General features: G+C 48.3%; 1 protein-coding gene across 3 annotated transcripts in view; it reads left to right on the top strand.

Annotated features, from left to right (window-relative positions):
- Nucleotides 1–1167: 1167 nt before the first annotated feature.
- TBC1D2 (TBC1 domain family member 2) overlaps nt 1168–19457 on the top strand; it is a gene marked incomplete at its 5' end in the record, with an annotated part of 42161 nt that continues 23871 nt past the window's right edge. The window contains 5 exons of one of the 3 annotated variants that reach the window (XM_082841952.1): nt 1168–1827; nt 5216–5357; nt 7718–7865; nt 13364–13497; nt 17575–17771. In XM_082841952.1, coding sequence (XP_082698078.1) covers nt 1168–1827; nt 5216–5357; nt 7718–7865; nt 13364–13497; nt 17575–17771 — 1281 coding nt within the window. The remainder of the gene's footprint in view (nt 1828–5215; nt 5358–7717; nt 7866–13363; nt 13498–17574; nt 17772–19457) is intronic. The other 2 variants (XM_082841954.1, XM_082841953.1) reach the window with 2 other exon arrangements.

Consider the following 19457-nt stretch of genomic DNA (forward strand, 5'->3'; position numbering starts at 1 on the left):
TATTGATTGCCAGCAGATGAGAAGGGTAGCAGACTAATGTCCTGAAAACTACCATCCTGCCTTCTGGGGAGAAAGCAGGTGTATTTAAAGGAAAGTCTTGGGGCTAGGGTTAAGAGGAGCAAGCAAAAACGGCAAGAAGGCCCGCCCACGTTAATCAGGAACAATGAATGCACAGTAACAAGAATGTAAGTTTTAGTTTCCAGGAACAGAGGGAGAAGACAGGAAACATTTCGCTTAGAAATCATCCATAAGTTTTAGCCTTGTGGCCCTGTTACAGTTTGATGTTATTTATTAGCTTATTAAAAGACATTATTACCCTGTATGCTATTGACTTGTGAAATACTATTATAAATGATAATTCCTGCAGTTAACCGGTGTTAAATCAATTACTGGCAAAGACAATCTCAGTCTCTGAGCATAATTTGCCCCCAACAATGAGAATTTTAAGGACTGCAGAGGGGGAGAAGCTAAAGGGAGAGGAGATAAAAAAGGGCTAGAGGAGAACCGTGATGCCCCTAAAGAGGTGGAAGGAAATGGGCTCCACAGCCCAAGTGGAGGGATGCGCCTAAGACAAGAGGGAAGGGGAGAAATTGAAGGACAAGAGGTAGAATGAGACATGAAGTTGACCGAGCTTGTCAGGGCCTAGATACATACTTGTTTATTTACCCAATTTACTGAGCCCAACTCCGTCCAGGTACTGGATTCCAGAAGGGCAGCAGCCGGGCCCGGGCACCCCATGTAACGCGAGCAGTCAGGGAAGGAGGCGAGTGGGAGCTGGGACCGAGGCAGGTGAAGCCGCCGCGGTCAAAGCTGAGTCACGGGGGTGCTAAATTAGCCCCGCGGATAATAAGCCCCTAGCAGCGCCCACAATCCACGCGCGCTTTGAGCGGCGCCGGAAGTGGCGTCACCGAGCCGGGCGTCCCTTTCAACTAATGGCCGCGCGGTCCGTCGTCCGACGGTAACCCAAGCAGCACCTGGGGAAAAAAGGCGGGAGGCCCATAAGGCGCGAGAAGAGACCACCCATCCACGTCATTACGCGAGTTACCAGAGCAGCGTAGTCGGGGACCGGCGTCTCTTCCAGCTTCTCTTTCGCCGGTTAACCTAGCTCAGGGTCACCACGCCTTCAAACCAAGGACCGCCTCACACCCGAAGCTGCCCCCCGTAAAGATGGCGGATAGGCACGGAGGAAAAGCCGGAAGAAGGCGGGGTGGGAGGAGCCGGCAGGGGGCGTGTCCTGTCTGCAGAGAGGTTCGGATGGGCGTGGCCAGCAGCCCCTACTGGGCTTTCCATCAAGGAGGCGCACACACCGCAGCCAGCCGCGTCCCTCCGTCGTCTCCTGGGGGCGGGTCACCACTGGCTCCGCCCCTGTCCGGAAAGCTCCCTCTTGGAAGGTATCACCTGAGTTTCCGAGATTTGACCGGCGTGGGGCCGCAGGCCTCCAGTCCCTCGACGATGGAGAGCACCCAGGAGAAACCCGCGGAGTCTAGTTCCCCCGTCCCCGGGTCCGAAGAGCCTGCCGGCTTAGCCAGGGACCCCGAAGTGTTGCCTCCCAAGGAGTCGGAAGGCTGCGCCCGGCCCCTGGAGACGGCCCCCAAGAAAATCTGTGGATATTTAAGTAAGTTTGGCGGCAAAGGGCCCATCCGGGGCTGGAAATCCCGCTGGTTCTTCTACGACGAGAGGAAATGCCACCTGTATTATTCGCGGACCGCGCAGGATGCAAATCCCTTGGACAGTATCGACCTCTCCAGTGCAGTCTTTGACTGCAAGGCGGACGCCGAGGAGGGGACTTTCGAAATCAAGACTCCCAGCCGGATTATTACCTTGAAGGTAAATGGAGCAGTTTTTTTCCTTTTCAGCCGGGATGAGATCCCAGGGCACAGCAGGGCGCAGGTGGGTGGTCACAGTAAACTTACGATAATCACCGACCCTGATCAGCCCAGTGAACCCTGGGTGCCCAGGGTTTTGTACTTTCCAAAGCACATTCACACCCACTTCCTCACTGGGTTCCCACAACAAAAGCCGGGATGATGGACCCATATTACGGATCAAGAAACTGAGTCACAAAGAGATAAAGTGACTGGTCCGAGGTCACACAACTAAAAAGTGGTGTAGCCCACACTTGGAATCCCATAGCTTTTCTACCTCTCAGTACTGTGTCAAAACTTTTACTTTTAGGTGTGGCTAACAATGCTGTTCCCTTAACTTTCTTACTTGGGGCTGAAGTATAGTCAAGATGAGCTTTGCCATCCTCTCGAAGGCCCGGATCCTGAATTACTTTTCTTGATGTTGTGGCCAAGGGGAGTGAATGCTGAGAAAACTTTGGCAGAGATTGGGAGATAAATACTTAGGTTTCACTGATCAACCTAGATTGTTCATTGATGCACGTCTAAACCTGTTTTCTCATCAGTAGGTTTTGTTTTATTATCATATTTAACTGAGAAAGCCTGAAGCAGTGCAAAGGCCATGTGCTTTGAAATCAGACAGGCTTGGATTCAAATTCTACATTAGCTACTTACTAGCTGTGTGACTCTGGGCAAGTTAACCTCTTAGTACCTAGATAGTTTGTGAGATTTATAACAGGGTGTGTAAGCACCTGGCACATCACAGGCACCTACAAGTTGCTGAATTAATCTCAGTGCCTAGAATACAGCCTGGCATCTAGTGGGTCCTCAATAATTATTTGTTGAATGAACACACATAGTGATAGAACCAAGGTCAGAAAGTTCATGTCATGTCAAGAGGAAGTGCCCTAGAACTTAACTGGAAAGACAGATGTGGGCTAAGAGTTCTGGAATTCACACTCAGCAGAGGAGAGTGTGCCAGAAGGCTGCCACCTCCCTGACCCCCACCCTGTCTTCCCACACCTCCACCCCTACTTGCAGCCCACTGGGCATCTCTTGAGCCCCCTGGATATAGCCCACAGCTTTAGTTCCACTTTACTGTCTGGGCCAGGCTAGTGACCAGGCTGGGGGGTGGGGGTGGGGATCAGCAAAAATAATGCAAATTAGGAATTCCAGGCCAGGAGGGCAGGCATTTTAGGGTTACTTGGCTTATGGGTCATGTGTCTGCTCCCACACATTGAATGCTGTCTACAGGGTCGCTAACACGTGCCTTTTACTATTCCATTGACCCGTGTGTGTGCCTGGCACTGTGCTAGGCGCTGGAGTGTGGCACAAAATCAGACCTGCCCCCTGGGGCTCAAACCACTTAAGGTCTTGTGAGAGACGGACAGGGAGACTGGCATGCGCAGTAAAATGTTCTGTAGGGACAGTATGATAAGTCTATACCAGAAAGGTGCTGTGACAGGAAGGGTCTGTTCCACTAAGTAGGTGGGGCTATCCAGAGAGGGCCTCATGGGCCAGAGTGGGGGTGGGGTGGGAAGGGGGCGACCACACCTTGACGCTTGAAAGAGAAAATCGGTTTTCTACAAGCAGACAAGAGGGAGAAGGATATTCCAGGCCAAGAGAGCCCCATGAGTAAACATAGGAGAACATGGTACAGCCTGGAATGTCCAGGCAAATCCCAGGAGCCTGGGGTATAGAGGGGCCCACAAGATGGAGTGGAAGAGCAGAGGCCCGAGGGCAGGGCATTTGGCAGGCCAGGGAGCTTGGACTTTGTCTTATGGGCTGTGGGGAAATTGTCAGAGCCTTAAGCAAGGAAGCACTGTGAGATGAAAAAATTGAGAAAGGTCAATCTGGCTTTTGGGTAGAGAACAAGTTAGGAGAAGGCAAGGCTGTGGTTCGGGAGTCCGTCAGGAAGTGGTCAGGAGAGAATGACGGCCGAGCTAGAGCTGTAGCAGTGGGGCGAGAGACAAATGGGGGCGGCTAAGGATGTGAGGGAGGGGTCAGGGGTGGCTTGTGTAACTGGCTGACTGCCTGGTTGGGGCAGTCACTGACAGCAAGGAACCCAGGATGAGGAAACTGCAGGATATACAGTTATATGTCCCCCTCAGTAGACTCCAAGAGGGGAGGGCCGTGTGTGTGGGCTCACCAGTGCCTTCCACAGTCCCTGACACGTATAGTACATTCTCAATATACACCTGTCCAATGAATTAATAAAATGGGTTGTTCGGGTATGGGCTGGAGCTTGTCAGCACAAGGTCATGGTGAAGCCCTGAGAGGGGCTGAGGTCTCTCGGGGAAAGTATATAGAAAGAGAAGAATGGTGGGCATCATTTTATCTGATATGATATCTCCATGACAGGCCGAGGGCCTCTTTCAGGGAGCCCCCAGCCTTGTGCACACCTCACCATGGTCCTCTTGAGAAGGGGGCTTGCCCTGGTTGCCTGCTGACGTTCTCGCATGGCCTTGATTGTGGGCAGCTCTGTGAGGCTCACCATCCACTCCCAGCGCCTATCCAGCTTCTGCAGCCCAACCAATCCTAGGCTTTCTCCATGTAAGTCACAATCTCCCGGCCATAAATTACAACAAATCTCTGGTCTAGAAGTGGGAGACCCGGGTTCTGGGACCAGCTCTGCCACCACCTGCCTGGACGGCCTCAAAGCCTTAGTTTCTCCATCTATGGAGGGGGCCGATCACTCCCGCCCTGCCTCCCCAGTGGAGGATCCGGCAACATAATGGATGTGAGAGTAGGTATGTGGACCATCCAGTGCTGGGAGACTAACGACCAGCATCAACCATACCTCATGTGGGCTGCCTGGAGGGTGCCACAATGTTGTGTGCATATGGCTTTCCAGTTCCCAATCACATCATCCCCAAAACAGGAGAGATTCTCCCTATTCCACAAAGTCAGCTAGGACACTGAGATGTCACACAGGGAGATAATGATGCTACTAGGGCCCCAGCCAGGTCAGAATTTCAAAGCTCTCTCCCTCTCTCTTAACACCTCCAAAATATTTTATCCAGTGAGCACATTTTGAGCACCTACTGCATGTCAGGAACTATGCTGTATACTTTACTTTCCTTACTTCATTTCACCCTCATAACCACCCTATGAAATGAGTGTTATCATCACCATAGGACAGATGAGAAAACTGAGGCCCAGAAAGGTTAAGGAACCTCTGAGTGGGAGATCAGAGCCCGATTATCTTCTGTTGCCAAGAAGCATGTGGTGTTTCAGAGGTGTCACCTGCAGTGACAATTTTTTTTTTTCTGGGAAGGAGAGAGTTGCCAAGCCTCCCATGACCTTCCTGCATCCCACACCCAGTGCCACCATGTGGGCACAGGGCCTTGCCAACTAACGCTTGTGCTTCTCAGGCCGCCACCAAGCAAGCGATGCTATACTGGCTGCAGCAGCTGCAGATGAAGCGCTGGGAGTTCCACAACAGCCCGCCTGCACCTCCCGCCGTCCCTGACGCTGCCCTGGCTGGGAATGGGCCCGCCCTGCGCCTCGAGCTAGGTACCCAATGGGCTTGCCTCCTGCCCACACACCCAGGGCTCTTGGTGACCAAGCCTTTACCCTCCTTTTGGGAGTGAGTGGGAGGACCCCTCTGCTAAAGAAGTGGAGAGCCAGGGATGTGACTCAGGATGAGCTAGGGCAACAGTATAGCATCAAGGGCAAGAATATGGGCTCTGAGGCCAGGCTGGCTGGGCTCAGATCCTAATCCTGTGCAGTCTTAGGCAAGTTGCTTAACCTTTCTGAGCTTCAGTTTCCTTCCCTGTAAAATGAGGTTAATAAAGAATACCTACTCCTTAGGGTTATTATGAGGATTAAATGAATCCTTACACCTTAAAGGGTTGGAACAATGCCTGCACATTGTCAGAGCTCAGTAGATGTCAGTTACTATTATGATGATGACAATTACGGAAAGATCTCAAGAAATGAAACTTCCACAGAGTTGCTGTGAGGAAGGTTAATGAGAGAATGCAGTTGTTGTTGTTGCTTCTTACATAAATGCTTTTGTGCTGTGAGTTGAGTAGATCCGTGATCTTATCCCCAGTGTTGCCGTGGGCAGAAGCTTCACCCCCACCAGGTGGCCCACGTGATCCCAAATACTAAAACATCCCAGCATGGAGGAGACCCGGAGCTCATACCCCCCTACCCCCATGCTGCAGCCAGCACTGTGACCAGCAGGTTTCACAGTTGAGACAGACCACCCACCGAGCTGCAGTGTGTCTAACATGCCTCACCCTCAGTTGACAGGGAAGCCCAATGGGCGAGGGCAGGACCTGTGGCCGGACACCTCCTAGACCCTGGTACCCGGACGCTTTACAGACTGAGCTCATCTGCCCTTACTCTTCTCCCCACTTTTCCTTCCCTGAGTAAATGGGCTTCATTTACCTAATTGCCCCTTCCTGGATCTCAGATAGCCAGTCCAGTCACCTGGGCTGGCCATGTCTACCCTCTGGCCTACATGTCAGATCTAGGCCCTCGCTGCTATTGCCTTGGGTCAGGCCTCAACTCTTAGCTAGAAAACCACAGCAGTCTCCTCTCCAGTGTCCCCATGTCCCAGCCTGCCACCTCAGACCCAACCTCTTCACTGTAACCCGAGCCAGCTTTCTCAAATGAGCGCCTGAGCCCCACCCCGCTTCTGTGGCCGCCCTCCATGTCCCAGGCCCAGTCCCAGCTTTTTAGTACCAGACTCAGGCCTCATCTCACCTCTGCCTGCTCCCCCAGTGCCCGCCTCTTGCTGTGCACTTCAGCAGCACCAGAGGCATCCCTGCCCCCTCTTCTCTGCCTGGTGAATTCCTGCTTACTCTCTATGGCCAAGCTCCACTGCCACCTCCTCCTTTTGCCAGTCTCCTCTTGGAAGCCTTCCGGGACTTTGCCTGCTAAACTGTCTGTGAGCCCTCAACACTTTTTGCAGATGGTTACATTGTGTTCTAATCACAGCGTCCTTGTCAGTCTCTGCCCCCTAGCCCTCAAGAGTGGGGGCCATGTCTTTGTCACCTGTGTCCCAAGTATCTGGTACCCTGCCATGCACATTGGATATTTGTTGAGTGAATGTGTGAGCGAATACATTGAATTTTATCATTAATGAGGAAAGGAATGTAAAGCCCTGAGCAAAATGCCGGGTACATAGTGAGTGTTCAGTGTGTGAGAACTGTCCTAATAATATGATTATTATATGTGTACCTGCACACTGTTACTGTCATAGTAAATGCTCCTTTTTATGGTTTATGATACTCATCTGTAATTTTCCCAGAGAACCCTCTGGGTGTTTTATGCTTGTAAGGACTTTCTTTGGGGAAGGGTTTGTTTGCTTTTGCTTCTGCACTTCTACTCACCCTCCGCTCCCATCTGCGGGAGAGCCAACAGCCCTGGCTGTGCGGGAAACTGCAGCCTGAGCTGACACGGTTGCCGGATCCGCCTCAGTCTAGAAGCAACAAGAAACCCTCCCAAAGACAGAATTCCTGAGTGTCCGGAAATCAGAAGAACCAGGTTATCAGAAGAATGGCTTTGGTTCAGCACACTCAGCGGGCCTCTTCTGGGCCAGCCCCTGCTGTGGGCATGGTTGCGCCACAATGATCAGGCGCCAGTCTCCTGAGGACGCTGCAGGGAGACACAGGAAGCTGTGGTGTAGGCTTCTCTTCTGAAGCCCTTCTCGCAGCAAGCCTTCACCCTCCTGGACCCAGGGCCCCTGTGAAACCTTCCCCAGAAAGACATTCCTGGAGCCCTGAGCAAGCTGGCAGGCCCTGGATTAGCTGTCTGGAGACGGCTGCCCCACCTCTCCAGTCTCCACCCTGTCTAGTCTTTCTAAGTGCAGTGACCGGACCCCAGCCCCAGCGTGAATGATTTTCCTTTTCTTTGTTCCCCAGAGCAAGAGGAGGCGGAGCTAGAGGAGTTCCTGTGTCCCGTGAAAACGCCCACTGGCCTTGTGGGCATGGCAGCTGCCTTGCAGCCGGTCCCTGCTATGCCCTTGGCCCTTCAGAATATCTCCCTCAAGCACCTGGGAACTGAAATACAGTAAGTGCGATGGAGCTGAGGGGCCTGCCAGGCTGCAGGCAGCACCTTCTTTGGAGCTTACAGTGATCCAGTGTGACTCCTCTGCAGGGAGGTGGACTTGGGTTGGGGGTTAGGGGCTTTATTTTCAATTCATTACATCATCACTTTAAAATACTACATTTGTTCTGATTTTTAAAGTAGTACACATTCTTTGTAGGAAGTTAGAAACATCTAGAAAGGTATAAATTTAAAATTACCCATAGTCCTTTCACCCAGACAAGCGTTCTTAGCATCACTTTCCTCACATTTTCTATATACATATATGCATAATTGAGATCATATTCAATGTAATGGAGTGGTGGCTTCACAAATGTCTACATATGTCAAATGCATCAAATTATTCACTTTTCACATGTGTAATTTACTGTATGTCGATAACAGCTTCTTTTTCATCTCATAATGTGTGATATATACAATTTATATTTCCCACCGGCAGGCTTTGTTTTAAATAGTTCATAAGAAGATAGCACTATGGCCTGAGCTTTGGGGCCAAACTGCTTGCATTTGTATCCTGGCTCCACCAGTCATGGGCTCTTCTGCCCTTGGCAAGTTGTTTGATTTCTCTCTGCTTCACTTAAATTATTCGTACATGTAAATACAACAGTATTTGCCTTACAAGATTAGTGTGTGTGTGTTTGGGGTGGGGCAGGGGGGTTATAAATGGGTTAATACATGTAAACTGCTTTAGAACTGTGCTTGGGGATCAGTAAGCACTTAAATATTATTCTGCTGCTACTATTGTGGCTCTAATTGAAGGGATGGAAGCTTTTGGGAATTCAGACTGTACCTAACGCTGATCCTGTTTGGGTGGTTATTTTCTGTGTGGACTTCAGACAAACTGGGACCTCTTAGAAAGCAGAATAGATTGCTCCCTGAACTTACATTAGAGCCCCCGCCTCGTGTGACTCAAGCGAATCATTTCTCTCTGTCGGCCTCAGTGTTTGAATTTGCTTGGGTAACTAGCAGGGGAGTGATGCCGTTCTCAGGAGAGAAGCAGGTTTTAGGGAAAATATGATGAGTGTCCTTTAGGGTCTGCTGGCTAGAGATGGAACTACCCCACAGACATTTGGATGGAAAGGCCTAGAACTCAGGAGAGAGATCTGAGCCAGAGAGAGAGACTTGGCGGGTATGGGACCTGGTTGAGCCCCCCAGGGTGAGAGGACAAGGACGGCACCCTGCAGGGGATCTTCCCATGGGAGGAGCTGGAGGGCACTGGGTACATGGGGAGCCTGCTGTGGGGACAGGGGATCTGAGAAGGCCAGCCACCCAGCCAGTGTGTGTCCAGGGCGTTCTCAGCAAGTTTAAGCCAGGTTCGTGCCTAATGATGGCCACCCAACAACAGAAGCAGAACCGAGAACCTGCAGAGACCAAGAAAGGAAGGAAGTTTCCGAGGATCAGTCAGTTATGTGTCATAAACCACAGAAAATGTGAGACGGTTTTCCAAGTGCCCTGGCTGCTGACAGCCCCGAAAGACCAGGGTTGCCCTTGTCTCCTGCACCCCCTTTCCCTGGCGGGTCTTGGTGCCTGCTCTTGGGTCTGCCATGAGCCCAGGTCATACTCGAGGAAGGACACTGTGCTGGGTGCTTTACACTCTCAACAAGATGTCTGGACAAACCTGTGAAGTGGTATCTAATGGTTAAGTTCTCAGGCCATGGATTAGACATCCAAGTCTATTGCTCAGCCCCACCATTTACTCGTTCTGTGGCTTTGGTTACCTATCCTTTCCAAATCAAAGTTCTCACTGTGCAGTGGAGGTTATAATAGTGCTTACTTCATTGGGCTGTTGTGAGGAGTAAAAGAGTTAAATGCATGTGGGTGAAGATTAGATGAGTTGAACTCCTAGGGTTTATCTTAGACCTGGCCCATGCAAGGCCCCAGTCATTGTTTGTTGTGGATATGTTCCTCATCCCATTGCAGATGGGAAAATCCAGGCTCAGAGAGGATAAATGTCCTGCCCAAAGTTATCTATCCTTCCAGAACAAGTCCTTGTGACCACTACTCCCATGCTGACCAGGCCTTTCAGACCTAGAGCTAAACCTACACAGAAGATGATCCATGAACTGCTCCAAGCAAAGTCAATACGTTTATGAAATGGAGATGCCTCTTCCAAGCACAGTAGTTTGGCTGGGTAATGGCCACCTGGGCTGTGACAGTAGTTAGTGAGCTGCCCATCCTCAGAGGAGACGTGTGCTAGGGCTTAGAATGATCTTTGTTGCCCTGAAATTGGGGTTTCTGTGCCTTCCCACACCCCAGGGGTGACTGCTTGTGAGGCCCTAGACATATTGGGGAGGCTGCAGCCCCTGGACAAGGGGAAGTATGGGCAACAGTGATGGTCACCCCACCCAGCCAGTGCCCCTGGCCATAGGGATGTGCCCCAGGGTCCTTGCCAAATCATGTGGCCTATGGTGTGTGAGATCCATATAATGGGGCTCAGAAAGACGCAGCACAGAGTGATACTCAGTAAATAGTGCCTCCCATGGTCATCATTCATATTAATATGACCACCACCCTTTTATTTTTAGATGGGTAAAGTAAGAACTAAGAAGAGGAAATGACTAGCCCAAGGAGTCAGGGCTCCTTATTTAAGGTCAGGTGTTAGGAGTGCTGAGTTCTAATTTCTTCTCTGTTCTAAATTTAATTGATTAATTTTACCTTTCATCAGTCATCTGTACTCTCCATTGAAGTACAATCTCACTCTTTTCCTATTCGAGACCCAACTATACCAAAAAACTGCATTTTGTTTTAAAAACAAGCTTAAGATCAAATGATAGTTCTTTGAAAAGATTAACAAAGTTGACAAACATTTATCTAGAAAGACCAGGAAAAGAAAGCAGACTCAAGTGACTAAAATCAGGAACAAGAGAGGGGACGTTACTACCAACCTTACAGAAATAAAAAGGTTTATAAGGGAATACCATGAATAATTCTACGCTAATAAATTAGATAACTTAGATGAAATGGACAAATTCCTAGAAAGACAAATTACTGAAACTGAGTCAAGAAGAAATAGAAAATCTAAATAGACCTGTAGCAAGTAAAGAGATTGAATTAGTTATCAAAAAATTACACCCTACCCCACCAACACACACACATGCACACACACAAAAACCTAGGACCAGATAACTTCACTGGTGAAGTCTACCAAACATTAAAGAATAAATACCAATTCTTCACAAACTATACTACCCCCCCCCCACAAAAAAAGAGGAAAGAGCATTTCCCAGTTCATTCTATAAGGCCAATATTATCCTGATAACCAAAACCACACAAAGGTAATGTTTTGAACACCCAGAGCCTTCACCTAGACCCTCCTTATATTAATTTTGCCAGCAGGCTTCTTTTTCTAACTTCACAGAGGGCATGGACCTTCGTGAATCTCAGCTTTATGTAAGAATTTCAGTTTTAACTTCATACTTTGCATGGGTCCAAAACCTTGTTTTCTTTCCTCCTTTGCAACCAAGGTTCTAGGTTTCTGGTATCAACAGTTTATTTCTGATCACAAGAAAAAATAAATGTAACTATGGGTGGTGATAGGTGTTAGCTAGACTTACTGTGGTGATCCTTTTGCAATAAGTATATGTATTAAATCAATATGTTGTACACTTGAAACTAATATAATATTACATGTCAGTTATATCTCAATTTAAATAAAGCAGTTGATACCTGGACAAACTCATGTCCTCGCCAACTTTCACAATAATAATGCTGCAAACAAACACTTCAAAATTCAGTGTCATATAATAATAAACATTCATTTCCTGCACATCTGGGTTCACGTGATACAGGCTAGGTTCACCTGGTCTTGGCTCCAAGCCGTTGGGAAGATCTAGGTTTCCTCCACATATTTCTCACGTTCCATGGACCAGCAGCTATGAGGCATGTTCCTCAAGAGGGCAAGCCCTACATGCAAGCACATTTTAAGCCTATATTTACATTATATCTGCCAACATCCCTTTGGCCAAAGCAAATCACATGGCTGTGCCCAAAATCAAAAGGAGGAGGGGGATGTACTCTGCTCCTGTGGAGGTGGAGGGGAAGGGGTAAATATTTGTTGAAAAGTAATTTAATCTATATATGCATCTTCCTCTTTACTTCCCACTTGAGTTTCAACTCCTTTTTTGTGTTTAGTCCCTAGGGATTTTCCCTTCCTTTTCTGAGAATTCAGCTAAATACTTTTGAAATATGTTTTGCATTTATCTAGCATCTAGGTAGATGTTTGTGGAACAAGGGTTTTTCAGATATTTTGTCCACCATATTGCTAGACGTATACATCGCATGGAGGGATGATAGTGCAAAGCCAGGACTCCATCACAAGTCTACAGACTTTTTCAGCCTTTTGTTTTCTGGCCACGCTATTGCTGCCCTTTAGATAATTGACCTCCTCCTGCAGTGTTTTTCAAACTGTTGACCAGTAAGAAATACATCTTATTATATGGCTCAATACACATATATGTAATTCACAAAATTTTAATCCTTTCTAAGTGGGGCGCATTCTGATATTTTCTATTCCATTTTTTTTAAGTGCTGGTCGTGATACTAAACTGATTTTACAGTCTACCAATGGCTCACATCCTGCAGTTTGAAAAACACTGACCTAGTGAACTCTTTAGTCATTTTTTCTTCCTTGTTATTAGTTTTGGAATATGTCGACTTTTATACCTTTGCAAAGGGAAAACCAACTCAATTGAACTGCCTTTTCATCCAACTCATGAACTTCTCTGTGGCCTGTGGTGCCAGGCCAGCCTTTGGTGCTACCTAGTTCCTTCCTGCAAAACAAACATCTATTGAGTCTGTACGCTGGGCACATGTGACCCAGTGCCAGGTGCCAGTAGGCATGCAGGTAGGTTAGTGCTCAGTTCTTGAAGAAAAGACACCACTACTCAGTCTAGACAAGTACTTGGTCAAAGAGTGACCCATGCATGAAGTGCAGTAAGCTCCTTGGAGGCTGTGAGGTGATCAGTGAAGGCTACAGAGAGAACAGGTCTGAGCAGGGAAAGAAAGCAAGGGGAGCAAGAGGCCAGGAGGTGTTTGGAACTTTTCTCAGCAGAAGTAGGGAGCCACTGGTGATTTTTAAGCCAGGTGGTTATAAGACCAGGTAAAGGTTTCGGGAAAGTTAGTTTGGCAAATCCATTTCAGTGAATAAAGCAGACAAATGCCCCTGCCCTCATGGAGCTTATATTCTAGCAGTGGGGTTGGAGGCAGAGGAGTCAAGCTTGTATTGTTTACAAGGAATACTGCGTAGCAAAGGTGATCTGCATGATGAAAAATGGAAAGGAGAAGGGTAAGGGTGATGGGAGAGGCTCAGATGGGTTGCCTCCTGCCGGGTGCCTGCAGTCAGGCAGACTGATCAAGTCATGACTGGGGTGGAGATGCAGCCTGAGCGCCAGCAGTGGCAGCAGGAAGGGTAGTGGGCAAGATAGCAGGGCTGTCAGCCCCATGATCCTCTATTTTCCTTTCAGAAACACAATGTACAACATCCGGGGCAACAAGCAGACCCAAGGAACAGGCCACAGACCCTCAGGAGAAGATTCTTCACTGAGCGAGGAGCCTCAGAGGGAGGAGCAGCCCTCGCCTCCTGACCTCAGCGCCCCAGGTGAGCCTCTGCCTGGGTCTGAGCTGCCTTCAGAGACTAAGTGGGTGCCCTCTCTCCTCCCCGTAAACAAACATCCGTGCTTTTGTGTGTCAAAGATTCAACTCTCCAGGTCACTCCTCCTGGGCTTCCATGGGTCTGGTAGTAATGATTCATTCTTTCTTTCTTTCTCTCTTTCTCTCTTTCTTTCTTTCCTTCCTCCCTCCCTCCTTTCTTTCTTTCTTTCCTTTTTTTTTTTTAACTTGTGGTAAAAATACATAACAAAATTTACCACTTTAACCAATTTTAAGTGTATAATTCAGTGACATTAGGTACATTCACGTTCTTGTGTAACCATCACTACCATCCATTTCCAGAACGCTTTTCATCTTCCCAAACTGAAACACCAAGCAATGATTCTTGAAGTAATAAGGGAAAATACCTGTTGCTTTTTCTTTCTTCCTTTTTTAAAAAAAATTTATAAGGAAAGGATATAAAAATGCTTTTCTGGGATGATTAAAATCAGATCTACCTGAAGAAGCAGAACAAATGACCTCAAGGTATTCATCCCCTCTGTGACATGGCACTTTATTTCTTTTACAAAATATTAGGACCCATCAGGGGTGTTTGACATCTTTGAAATTAGCATAAATGCCCTTAAAACATGTTTTAACTATGTAGAAACAGTTGGGAGAAAACTGGCTAAGGCAGCACTGAGGGGTCTTATGGTAGAGAGGACCCCTGGGCTGTGTAGAAATTACTGTAGAAAAAGCACCGCTTTGGAGCAGTGCCTGATGAGGCCCCACAGATCATGATGAATAGCCCAAGAGAAGATCAGTACTGTATCTAATCAATAATAATAATAGAACTAGCACTTACATGTAGCAGGTACTTTGTGCCAGGGCTACTCTAAGCCTTTTTTTTTTTTTTTTTTTTTGGTAACAGTTTCATTCTGATATAATTCACATACCATACAATTCACTCCTTTGAAACATACAATTCAGTGGCTTTCAGTATCTTCACAGAGTTGTGCAACCATCACCATAATCAAATTTAAAACATTTGTATTACCCCCAGAAGAAACCCCATACCCCTCAGCCATCAGTCCCAGTCTCCACCTCTAGGCAACCACTAATCTACTTTCTGCCTCTATAGATTTGCCTGTTCTGGACATTGCATATAAATGGAATCTACAATATGTAGTCTTCTGTGATTGGTGTCTTTTACTCAGCAGAATCTTTTCAAGTTTCATCCACATGCACGAAGCGCTTTACGTGCATTAACCTGTTTAGTCTTTACAACAACCTGAGCGGTAAATACTGTTCTCCTCATTTAATAACTGAGGGAACTGGGAACGGATGTGAGGAGTGACTCACTCACAGCTGCACAGTGAGTAACAGAATAGGATTCAGACCAAACAGTCTGGCCCCATATTCCTGCCTGAAGCCTCTTTTCTGAGTCAGTGACTTTGCAAACAACCTCTTTATTGCCATGAAACCTTGTCCCCATAAACAAAATCTGATACACAAAGCAAATAAAAGCAGAGTTGAGGCAGGGTTGGGAGTCCAGGCTCCCCCTCAGCCCCTCCCACCCCACCCTCTTCCCTTCCCAGCCAGCCCTTGAGGCGATCCCATGAAATCCTAGGGTGCTGATTGAAAACCACTGTCTTAGGCCTCCGTTTTTCCCAACTATAAGATGGGCACAGTGATCCTACCCTGCCTGCCCTCAGGGTTGGTGTACAGTAGCCTGCAGGGCTCCAGGGAGCCTCCCTGCCCTCTTAGATCCTGTGGCAGGAAAGAAAAAGAAGCATTGCATTCCTCTGAGCTCTGCAGGCTGCTTTGTACCTGGCTCGACCAGATTTCTTTTAAGCCTGGAACAAGACCGTTCTGTTCTTGTACTCAACAAGGCCAAGGAGTTTCTGGTTCCTGTCACCTACTAGAGTAGTTTTTTGTCTGCTCAATACTATTTGGTTGGCTCTTGGCCTGGTCCCCAGAAGAAAGTTGCTAAGTCATTCAGCTTGTCCTGCAAGCCCTGCCTGTCCCCTCCCCTGGGATCTCATCCTTATTTTTAATATCATAGTCCCAAAAGAACTGGGTATGACTTACTACAGTGTATATCAGGGGGAAGATAAATGAGTAATTTGAGTTAGAAAATTTAGATAGGCTCAAGAAAAAATCCTGCGGTGTACCAAAGGTGGGCAGCAAATGTGGCTCTGAGCTTCTCAGCAGCCAAGGCAAAGAGGGAAATGCAAGTGGTTAGGTTACTTCCGGTGTCCATAAGACTATAAACACATATCTTAAAAGAAGCAAAGCTGGCCCTGAGAGCTAAGAAGAATTTATGTTGGGGCCTCATAACGGACATAATGTGTATGTGCCCTGTGATCAAAATTCTCAGTCTCTTGACCATATAATCAGGCCATTACATGTCCCTTGATGCAGGCTGATGGCAGAGCCCTAAAGCACAGGCTGAGGGTAGGGCAGGACAAGGCGGTCTGGGTGAGTGATTCTCTAATATTGGATTTAAGAATAAAATTTAGGGACTTCCCTGGTGGCGCAGTGGTTAAGAATCCACCTACCAATACAGGGGACATGGGTTCGAGCCCTGGTCCGGGAAGATCCCACATGCCGTGGAGCAACTAAGCCCATGCGCCACAACTACTGAGCCTGTGCTCTAGAGCCCGCGAGCCACAACTGCTGAACCCGCATGCCACAACTACTGAAGCCTGTGTGCCTAGAGCCTGTGCTCCGCAATAAGAGAAGCCACCGCAATGAGAAGTCCGTGCACCACAACGAAGAGTAGCCACCACTCGCCTCAACTAGAGGAAGCCCATGCACAGCAACGAAGACCCAACGCAGCCAAAAATAAATAAATAAATAAATTTATTTTTAAAAAAAAAAGAAAGAAAATTTAGCACCAGTCAACAAACATTTTCTGTAAAGGGCCAGATAGTAAATATTTGAGGCATTGTGGGCCATACAGTCTCTGTTGCAAGTACTCAACTCTGCCTTTATGGAGTGAAAGCAGTACAGACAATGCACAAATAGATGGGCATGGCTGTATTCCAATAAAACTTTATTTACAAAAGCAGGCCTCCCGATTTGGTCTGTGGGCTATTGGTTGCTGACCCAGGCTCTGCTGGAAATAAAAGGATACAGCCTTGAGACATTCAGCTGTGGGAGATATGTCTCCTAATTTAGCTTGTAATTAGAATCAAATGAGAGTTTACATTACTCACTGGGGCAAGTATGCAGAGTACAGATATTTTGTGCTCCTATCAATGGACAGATCTGTGTGCCTTGAAAATCGCCCAGAGCCTGGAGGTCAGATCCTGAAATAAGAAAAAATACATCCTGCCTGGGCCCGTGCCTGAGGAGATGGCCACCTGGCAAACACTAGCGGGGCAGTAGGAGGTAACCCATGCAGGTTGAGATTGGAGGGTAGGGAACAGAGAGAATAGGGAACAGAGGGTAGAGGATGGGCTGGATGACCCAGCACAGTGTAAACAGTGTTTATATAGTCCAGTGGTTCTCAGAGTATGATCCCTGCACAAGCTGTATCAGCATCACCTAGGAACATTTAAAAATACAAATTCTCAAGCTGCGCCCCAGGCCTATGGAATGGAAAGCTCTGGGAGTAGGGTCCCCAAACTGCACTTTTTAAAAATATTTTTTAAAATAAATTTATGTATTTATATATTTATTTTATTTTTGGCTGCATTGGGTCTTCATTGCTGCGCGCGGGCTTTCTCTAATTGCGGCGAACAGGGGCTACTCTTCATTGCGGTGTGAGGGCTTCTCATTGCGGTGGCTTCTCTTGTTGCGGAGCATGGGCTCTAGGTGTGTGGGCTTTGGTAGTTGTGGCACGCAGACTCAGTAGTTGTGGCGCACGGGCTTAGTTGCTCCGTGGCGTGTGGGATCTTCCTGGACCAGGGCTCGAACCCGTGTCCCCTGCATTAGCAGGCAGATTCTTATCCACTGCGCCACCAGGGAAGTCCCCCCAATCTGCATTTTACCAAGCCTTCCAGGTGCTTCTGCAGCAAGCCCAAGTTTGAGAACTGCTGAAGCCACTGATCACAACCTCTGTGTTCCTCCTCTTGAGCAGGAAAAGATCCAGCGGATTCTCCAAAGCCTACACCCAAGTCCTCTCTGACCGCCAATCTCATTCAGAAAGCCAAGCGCCAGAGCAACACCTTCCCGCTCTTCACCGAAGGACTCACACGGAACCGAACCTCCCAGGAGAAAGTGCTGGCCTTGGAGCAGCAGGTTCTGATGCTCACCAAGGAGCTAAAGGCTCAGAAGGTGAGCTCTGGCCCCAGAGAGGCCCCAGGCTCCAGTGGACCCCTCTGGGCCTGGAGCCCCTGGACAAGCTAGATGTGACGCGTTAGCCAGCCTGTGGTCCTTAACTGCCAAACTGCAGGTGGCTGGAAATGCTGTGCTGTTGATCAGTCAGGGACATACTGTCACTTGGGCTAGGTGACAGAAGGCCACCAAGGGCAGGTCTCTCGGATCTCTCCTGGGAGACTGTGCATGATCTGACCCCACACCCGAAGACACAGTGTTTGGAGGAGGGTAATCTGCATGCAGGGTCCTCGGAGGGGCCACCGAAGGAACTGGGGGATCTTTGACCTGGCAGCTGGTAACTGGGTATAGGACAGAGAAACCAGGCTGAGCCAGGCCCAGCAGAGGACAGTGACAGGGAGGAAGATTTAGGCTTCATAGAGAGAGAAGTTAATTATAGCAGTTAAGAAAGAAAGAGCTACATGGTCATTGTAGGTAACAGATCACATATATACACAGACATTAAAATCACTCAAAAATCCCACAACTCAGAGAGTAAATCAAGTTCACATCCAGGGGTGACCTCATGAAGTAGTAAGGGTCACATGGCGGGGAGGCAATGGGGGATGCAGCATGGGCAGTAGGCTCTCTTTTTTTTGTTTGTTTGTTTTGCGGTACACAGGCCTCTCACTGTTGTGGCCTCTCCCGTTGTGGAGCACAGGCTCTGGACGCTCAGGCTCAGCAGCCATGGCTTATGGGCCCAGCAGCTCCGCAGCATGTGGGATCTTCCCGGACCGGGGCACGAACCCGTGTCCCCTGCATCGGCAGGCGGACTCTCAACCACTGCGCCACCAGGGAAGCCCAGTAGGCTCTCTTTAGCACAATAAAAGTGACTAAGCCAGCACAGTTGTTACCAAAACTCCTGAGCGTGGTGCCTGTGGTACTCTAGTGATGGTACCCACTGAGGGCCCAGGCTCCTTTTCCTCTGAGAGGAAGGCCTCAGCTCTCTTGCTTGAGCTTTGGCTACTCTACATCTCTGTCTGCTTTATTTCTGGTCTTGCTCCTGGGGAGGTAAGGGGTATACTTCTAAATATTCTCCCCTTTGTACATTTCTTTTCCTTTCTGCTCTGTTTTTAGAGGACACAGTCCAGAAAAATGCTCTCCCTACCTAGTTTTGCCCCTTCTCTGCCTTTCTTGCCCCTAAACAGTTATTACAGGAACCAGCAGAGGCTTCATTCCTGGCAGCTCAGGGTTTACATTTAATAAAGCAGCTGGTGATTAGAGTCCTCAAAGGAGGACGCTCAATCATTCATGTGTTCTCAATTCATTTGTTTATTCACAAAGCTTTTATTGAGGGCCTGTTACAGGCATGCAGTGTTCTAGGTGCTGGGGAACAAACAGTGAGACAAGACACAGCCCTGCCCTTGCAGGCTTATAGCACCCAAATGTATCCTTACAGCATGTGAAGTCTCCTCTGATGCCACTTAGCAGCCCAGCCATCACTCTTTTCCTCCGTCACCTTTGCGTTCCTGTCATGAGGCTGCTGGCTGCTCCTGAGAGCTGAGGGCATTAAGCTGAGCTGTAGCAGCTTCCTGATCCCTGTATCAGTACAGCTTCAGTCCCAAACCGGACCTGGAAAGGAAGAGCCATGTAGAATGTAAACACCACTTGTCGTTTCCGTGCTTCTTCCCCTACTTTCTAGGAAAT

The sequence above is a fragment of the Leucopleurus acutus genome (genome assembly GCF_964270905.1).
Source record: "Leucopleurus acutus genome assembly, chromosome: 7".
Classification (NCBI taxonomy): Eukaryota; Metazoa; Chordata; class Mammalia; order Artiodactyla; family Delphinidae; genus Leucopleurus; species Leucopleurus acutus.